Raw genomic sequence first — 7,913 nt, forward strand, 5'->3', positions numbered from 1 at the left:
TTTGGGTCTGCCCTGACATTTCAGACTTTAAACCAAGCTGAGACAGCTGGATGACTTCTACACCCCTTTTGCTTTTTAATGGTTCTCTTTCTTACCTCCTCTTTTGTAACTTTGTGACAGTTTTTGAAGATTGCAAACCAGTCCAGAAGGAAACAGCAAAGGCAGATGGAGATGATCGTCATGTGAATTCCGAACCTGAACCTATTGATTCCTGCGTGGGTGAGGAAGAAGAGAACATAACAAGTACAGAGCGTGATGCCAATGAAGGTGAGGTTGGCCGTCGATCCGGGGACATGGATTAGATCTTCTTCATCTGAGGTCTTGTTATAGAAGTGTTTGCCCTTTCCCTTTTCTTTCTAGGCTATCAGACCCTCTCCTTGTGCTCTTTTCTTTCCTAATGTATAAAATCGGGTGATGACTGGCTGAATTCTGTGGTCATGTCTAATTAACACTTTTTGGCACTTGGAATGGTGTCGGGTAAAGAATCCAGGCCATGAAAAAACTGGCTGCCAGTCAAGAAAACAGCTGTGGAAAGCAGGACTCCAGTGAGTTTCCCTTTGCTTCCAGGCAGCGTGGGGCCTCCTTGGGAAAGGCATTGTCAAGACGGGCAGGCTGGGACTGACGGACTGGGACCGAACTGCAGCCGAACTGCAGACCTGGTCTCCGTGCTGTACCCTCTTTGTCTCCCAAACTCATCTCTCTGTTCGCAGTTGGCGTAACTGGCAGTGAGGAAATTGCAGCTTGATCTTGGTTCCCTCCACGAATGTTTCTGGTCCTTGCAACCTTAGCAGTTTATCGCTGGAGACTTGATCTGCCCGACAGAAGAGCCTTGCGTGTTAAACAGGGGGTGTTAAGGCCAGCCATCCTGCTGCAGCCATGAGCTGTAGTGAAAGTAAATGTTAAGATTCTACTCCGCAGTAGCGACGAGTCTGAGAAGAGAAGAAAACCATAGGTTAAAACCAGCTTCAGTCTGCACTGTTGCTCTTACATTTCTTTCTTCTGTCCACTAAGAGTTTAAGCTGGCAGGAACAGGTCATATATATTGTTTTTAAATTGCTAGTTGCGCACTGTCTTGGACTTTGGCACATTAATCCAGGGTGTTGTAAGTTTTTTTTTTTCTGGTCAGCTGGGAGCCTGTAGATCTTCTTCCTCTGTGTAGTGTAAGAACATAGCCTTTCAAGGTTTGTTGTCTTTCATCCAGAAGATGTATACAGGAGGCTGGAGGTTCCTTCTCATCTCTGGTCTGTCAGTTATTCTCTTATTTCTCAGTAATTCTTTCTCAGACGAGATTGCTTCTGCCTTGGTCTCATCAGCTGACCACAAACAACTGTCCATAGCATTTAATTTCAAAGTCCAGTAGTCTGCATATGTTGATCTTCACAAGGACCTGTATTTGTGATGCATAGACCAGGGCAGGAGAACATGTGGTTCCTGTGCAGCCTGACTTCTGTGTCAATTGTCCCTCCAAATCATAGTTGAAACATGTTTGCTTCCCAGGCAGGAGGTCTTTGGAAAGCCTGGAATCTCCTAGTTGTTAACTTCTCAGGTTCGCATGGTGCCTTGTTTTGAATACTTCAGCGCTGAAGCAGCTTCCCGGTTGCCGTTACCGTTCCTGCCCAAGGCAAGACCTCACTTTACAGGAGGGAATACTTTGTAAGCAGCAGCCAGAGTAAATGAACGCCTCTCTCTGCTGGTGAAGCAGGTGAACACGTAGAGTATAGCACGCACAACACAGCATTTGGTTTCTTTTAGACAAAGTGAACAAAGCATCTGTGTTACAGGGACTGGCAAAATCCATTACGTTAGACTCAGTCCAGTATTAGCGGCTGGACAGTTCCAGACACTGTGCTTTTGTGGAGACAGCAATATTTAGCTCTGAGTTTGGATGACAGTTTGGGATGTTTTATTTCATTTTGTACCAAAACTTCCATTAGAAGTTTCTTAAATGATGACATGTTACTGATTTTGATAGTGGGCCTGAGTGCTCCCAGGTTCAGGAGGCAGGATTTTCAGTGTGAGTGCTGTAAAAATACGACAGTGATTGATAACTCATAAGTCCATGTATCAAAGAAGAAAAATTTTAAAATACAAGGGACAGAAATCTAGTGGTAAACATAAGCAACAAACCTGGTGCAAGATGCGTCTTGGATGAAGTCATGGTTTTTCATATTGCAAAATGTAGAGTTTTCCACTGCCTGTGCAGTTCCCTCTTCTTCCTTAGTTTGACCAGCATTTCTTGTCTCGGCCATGCCGGTCTCTTCCCTTCTCTGCCTGACTTCTTACACTTGGGGATCGAGAGCTCTTGCGCTCTGTGGAATACATCCTTAAAGACCTGCCAGCTCTGTTCTGTTCCCCTGTCCCTGAGGACCGTTTCCCAGGGAGTCCTTCTGACTATCTCCTTGAAGAGCTGGAAATTTGCCCTCCTAACATTTAGGGTCCTGACTATGCTCTTCGTTATTCCCGTTTCCCTCAGTAGCATTAGTTCCACCAGCGCGTGGTCACTGCAGCCCAGGCTGCCTCTGATGTTGACATCCCCAACGAGCTCACTCGCATTGGTGACCACCAGGTCTAGTATCGCATCCCCTCGGGTAGGGGTGCTTATTACCTGGCTTAAGAAGTTGTCCTCAATGCATTCTAGGAACCTGCTGGATTGCCTACAGCTTGCCGTGTTGCTTTTCCAGCAGATGTCCGGGTGGTTGAAGTCCCCCAGTAGGACGAGAGCCTGCGAGCGCGAAGCCTCCTGGAGTTGGAGGAAGAACGCTTTGTCTGTCAGCTCCTCTTGATCTGGCGGCCTGTAGTAGACACCAACCACTAGGTTCCCTTTGTTGCCTCTCTCTCCGATTCTTACCCATAAGCTTTCGACCTGCTCGTGGTTATTCTTCAGGGCCAGCTCTTCACTCTGTAGTGTTTTCTTGATGTAAAGGGCAACGCCCCCGCCCCTCCTTCCTTGCCTGTCCCTTGTGAACAGCCTGTAGCCATCAAGAGCTACATTTCAGTCGTGGGATTCATCCCACCAAGTTTCCGTGATGGCAATCAGGTCGTAGCTTTCCAGCAGCACGATTGCTTCCAACTCCTCCTGTTTGTTTCCCATGCTGCGTGCGTTTGTATAGAGGCATTTCATCTGAGCTGTCGGCCTCGTTACCTTCATAGCAGAGCACCCCTTTTTTCCCTTGAGGTGTTTCATGGGTATTTTCTTGTTGGCACCTGATACCTCAGGCGCCTCCAGCTCCCTTCCACAAGACTTCCACATTGCTGCAGTGTCCCTCGCATGCTGCTGGGCAACGGGTTGAGGGCTCCTACTAGCCCCCCATCCCTCTAACCATTGTGTATCCTCCCCTAGCCTGTCGCTGGCAAGCCTGATAGGTTCCCCTTCCCCCTTCCCCTCTAGTGTAAAGCCCTGTCAATGAGCCCCGCCAGCTCCTGGGCAAAGATCCTCTTCCCCCTTTGAGAAAGCTGGCTCCCATTTGATGCCAGCAAGCTTGGTGCTGTGTATGTCATCCCGTGGCCAAAGAACCCAAAGTTGTGGCGGTGACACCAGTCACGGAGCCATGTGTTAGTAGACTGAGTCTGCCTATGTCGCTCAACGTCTCTGCCCACCACTGGAAGGAGCGATGAAAAGATAACCTGTGCTCCAGATTCCTTTACTAATCGTCCTAGGGCTTTGAATTCTTTTTTAATTACCCTCGGGCTACTTACTGCAACTTTGTCTGCACCCACGTGGAAGAGCAGCAGAGGATAATAGTGTGAGGGTTGGACCAGTCCAAGAAGTTTCCTAGCAATGTCCTTGACCCGTGCTCCCGGGAGGCAACAGACTTCCCTGAGAGGAGGGTCTGCCTGGCATATCGGACCCTCTGTTCCCCTCAGCTGGGAGTCTCCTACAACTATGACTCGTCTCTTCCTCCTTGTGGAGCTGGTAGTAATACGAGAGGGAGGTCCTTCTGATCTTTGTGCCTCCTCAGCTGTGGATGGGTCAGCCCCTGCACCATCCACCGCCTTGTCCTCCACATCTAGAGCCTCATACCTATTGTGCAGAGGCACCTGTGGAGATGTGGTGGGCAAGGGAAGGGCTGGCCTCCTGCCCCGATTGCGGACCCGCTTCCACTCGCTGTTTTCCTTTACGTCCCTTCCTGCAGCCTGGTGGGGGGAGGTTACTAGTGCCCTTTGGTCCCGGGCCTTTTTTACAGGTTGTTCCTGGGTAGACTCCTGGGTTGTCAGGGCACGGCTCCACCAGTCGATCTCCTGCTCGGCCTCCCTGATGCTCCCTAGCCTATCTACCTCTTCTCTTAGCTCTGCCACCAGGCAGAGCAGATAGTCCACCTGGTCGCACCTTGTGCGGCCATTCCCTTTGCTGCTGTCCGTCTCCAGCGCTAGCTGGCGGCACTCGCTGCAGCCAGAGGCCTGGGCAGCCGCGTGCTTTCCAGGGACCTCAGTCTGGGCCGAGGCTTCCTTTCTGACCAGCAGGGAAGCAGCAGCCTGCTGACGGCGGGGTGCCATGGCCGAGCTTCCTTCCTGCAGATGAGTTTCCTCAGCTTCCCCGGGGGCTGGGGGAGGGCTCCGCCTTCCCTGCGCGCGCTGCCTGCGCCAACTGCCGCGCCGCGCTCCCGGCCGCTCGCGCTCCCTAGGGTTGGCGCTTGTGCTCGGGAGGGCCGCGCCTCGTTACCGCTGACCCCGCCCCCGCCGCGTCAGAGCTGCGCGCTCGTTAGCGGCTGACCCCTGCCTGCTGGGGGGGGGGTGGTGGTGGTGGTGGTGAGGTGCCTTCTCCCTGCCTGCGCTTTCGACTTGTCGATCCTGCCGCTTTAGGAAAGGGTTCCCCGGCGCGGTTGTCCACTCCGCGGGGCCTTCGCGGAGCCCTTCGCCTCGGTGGCTTCGCTGAAATCGCCATTTCTTGTATTGATTTCTTGTATTGCAAAATGTAGAGTTTTTACTTTTAAAGTCTGGTCTAGTGTTCAGGCGATGCGTGGTCTGGTGGGAGGAAGCAACCTGCTGTGCGCCCTGCCCTCCTTCCCCCACCTCCATTCTCTCTCTGGAAATTCTCTTCCCAGCTTGTCCTCTCTTCTTCTGGTTCCTTCACTGTCTGCAGCTGCTTGAGCTGCCCTGCGCACCTTCTGCTTTCCCCTGCAGCAGGCATGCCCCGAGAGCAAGGCGGGCCTGGCTCTGGAGGGCAGGAAGGGCAGAGTGGCAGCAGGGAGCAGCGAGACAGTGAACTTCATCTCCAGTCCAGCTTGAGTGGTTTGCACGTGATTTTGGAGATCTTTATCGTATTCACTGAGATAACAGAAGTGCACTAAAGGACAGTTGCTATGTTTGCAATCTTTTATCAAATGGAGCGCAAGAAACTATTCTAAAACTGGAGTCATATTTAGAGGTGCTTTTGGAGGTGTATTTCTAAGCGATTGACGGAGCTAATCTGGTTCATTTCCATTGTCGGACAAAAATATGTTAAATGGCTTTGATTTTAACACTTCGATACCTGTGGGCAATGTTCTTCTGTTACACTTCCTGGAATTTTGTCACGCTATCATCAGATGGTGTAATTCAGAGGTTGATATCAGAGGAGCATCTGTTCCTTTGTGCGTACCAAAGGGAACTAGTGGCCAACGAATGCAGATGTTTTAGTGACAAATACTAAAACAAAATTATGTTTGCTATTTGTAGATCAGAGGTCTGCGCGCTCTCTCTCTTCTGCCGGTACTCTGTGCAGCAGTGAAGATGACTCTGATGGTGAAATGGAGAAAGACGGTGTTATGGGCAAAGAGGAGTATGATATTGAAAAGGCATCTGATAACGCAGCACGTGCACAATACGGAAATGAGCACGGGGAGAATAAACTGCTGAGAATGGAGGAAAATCAGGAAACTTTTGCACCGGAAGAGGAAGGAATAGATGAAGCGGAAAAGGCAGAGTCGGAAGATCTAGCAGTAGGGGAAGGTACTGGAATTTTTCATGAAAATATAATGCGAAGACAGCATCAAAGTCCTGCAGTTAATGGAGAACTCAGACAGACTGGGTCGGTGGAAGGTGCTGTACAGGAAGATGGGGAGAAGAATGCAAGTATCAGGAGCGATGCTGGGGAAGAAAGCCTTCTAGTGCCTTTGGAAAGCAACACGATGGAAGCGGAGGATAGCGATGAAGAGTCTGCTCAGGGTGACGGAGGAGGTGGTGAGTACAGTCCGTCTGCACAGCTGTGAGTGACTAGCGCATGCAGGTGTTGCTGTGTTTGCCTTTATGCTAAGTCATGGTCTAGCACAGGGAATGCAGCTGCTGGACTATTTTCAAGCTACAAGAATACCGTGTACTGCTGTGAGCTAAATAACCGCCCAGAATGCCACCTGGGTTTATTGTTTGTTTTCTGGTGTTTCCAGTCTAAGGCTTTGGCCAGTCTTTTTTACATGAAGCCTTTTTACATGGCTCCATTTGGGTCTGCCCTGACATTTCAGACTTTAAACCAAGCTGAGACAGCTGGATGACTTCTACACCCCTTTTGCTTTTTAATGGTTCTCTTTCTTACCTCCTCTTTTGTAACTTTGTGACAGTTTTCAGCTGAAGATTGCAAACCAGTCCAGAAGGAAACAGCAAAGGCAGATGGAGATGATCGTCATGTGAATTCCGAACCTGAACCTATTGATTCCTGCGTGGGTGAGGAAGAAGAGAACATAACAAGTACAGAGCGTGATGCCAATGAAGGTGAGGTTGGCCGTCGATCCAGGGACATGGATTAGATCTTCTTCATCTGAGGTCTTGTTATAGAAGTGTTTGCCCTTTCCCTTTTCTTTCTAGGCTATCAGACCCTCTCCTTGTGCTCTTTTCTTTCCTAATGTATAAAATCGGGTGATGACTGGCTGAATTCTGTGGTCATGTCTAATTAACACTTTTTGGCACTTGGAATGGTGTCGGGTAAAGAATCCAGGCCATGAAAAAACTGGCTGCCAGTCAAGAAAACAGCTGTGGAAAGCAGGACTCCAGTGAGTTTCCCTTTGCAGTACAGTGAAAGAAAAATCTGATGCGGGGGTGTCGGTAGCGTCTGTGGAGGTAGCCAGAACATAGCCAGGAGGCAGGGAGGAGGCTGCGGGTGAAGCAGCAGGTCCCGGGGGGCTGGCAGTGGGGACAGAGGGATGGCTGGAGTCTGCGAGGGATCGGGGGCCGGTGGACGGAGCGGGGCTGCCGGCTGCGAGAAGGGCAGGGGAGGCAGGCGTGGTGGCCGTTGCTGTGGTGGGCGGCGTGGCGGGGCGAGGGCCTCCGTCCGAGGGAGTGACGGGGCAGGCGGCGGTGACTGGGGATGGCGTCGTGGCGGCGGCGGAGGACAGGGTGACGGGAGCACCGCATGTGTCTGCAGGGTGGGGGGTACGGAGTGGGACAGAGGTGGTGGCGGGGGTGTCCGCCGAGGGAAGGGGGGCAGCGAAGGGGAGGCTGATGGAGCCGCAGCCTGCGGGCGAGGGGTGAGCCGGGAGGCTGTGCTGCGGTGCGAGGGAAGGGGGCCAGTGCCGGCAGAGGCTGAGGCAGGGCAAGAGTGGGGCACAGCACGTCTCATTTGCCTGTGGTGCGGGGAACCGCCTGGAGGCACGTCCCTCGGGAAGCAGCCGACGGCAGATGCTGCCCTGAGCACCCCGGCACCTCTGGGAGGGGGAGCGGGGCCGGGGGGCAGAGGGGCTGCAGGAGGCACGTAGCTGTGCCTGGCGGCTCCCGGGGCAGGGGTGCTGAGGGGCAGGGACGGACTGCTCAGGGGGACAGAGCAGGCGGGGGTGAGAGGCACGGGGGAGCAGCCAGGCCTTCACGAAAGGATGAGGGAGGGCGAGGTAGCAGGTGTCACGCAGAGAGTGGGGAGCGTGGCCGGCGTCGGGAAGCAGAACACGGATGGTGCCTGTGGAGCCAGCCCAGGCGGCCCTGGTGCTGCCGGCGCGGGCGAGAGGACTGCG

General features: G+C 52.5%; 1 protein-coding gene across 3 annotated transcripts in view; it reads left to right on the top strand.

Moving 5' to 3' along the window:
• ERICH3 (glutamate rich 3) overlaps positions 1-6,844 on the top strand; it is a 53,182-nt gene extending 46,338 nt beyond the window's left edge. Inside the window, exons 25-28 of one of the 3 annotated variants that reach the window (XR_012764358.1) lie at positions 121-267; positions 5,656-6,159; positions 6,534-6,684; positions 6,778-6,844. Coding sequence is in view for 2 of the 3 variants with exons in the window: in XM_075424216.1 (XP_075280331.1) it covers positions 121-267; positions 5,656-6,159; positions 6,534-6,544 (662 nt within the window). In the remaining variant the exon portion in view is untranslated. Of the gene's footprint in view, positions 1-120; positions 268-360; positions 428-5,655; positions 6,160-6,533 lie in introns of those variants that run through there. The other 2 variants (XM_075424216.1, XM_075424217.1) reach the window with 2 other exon arrangements.
• Positions 6,845-7,913: the final 1,069 nt, after the last annotated feature.

The sequence above is a fragment of the Opisthocomus hoazin genome, chromosome 6 (assembly GCF_030867145.1).
Source record: "Opisthocomus hoazin isolate bOpiHoa1 chromosome 6, bOpiHoa1.hap1, whole genome shotgun sequence".
In the NCBI taxonomy this organism is placed as follows: Eukaryota; Metazoa; Chordata; class Aves; order Opisthocomiformes; family Opisthocomidae; genus Opisthocomus; species Opisthocomus hoazin.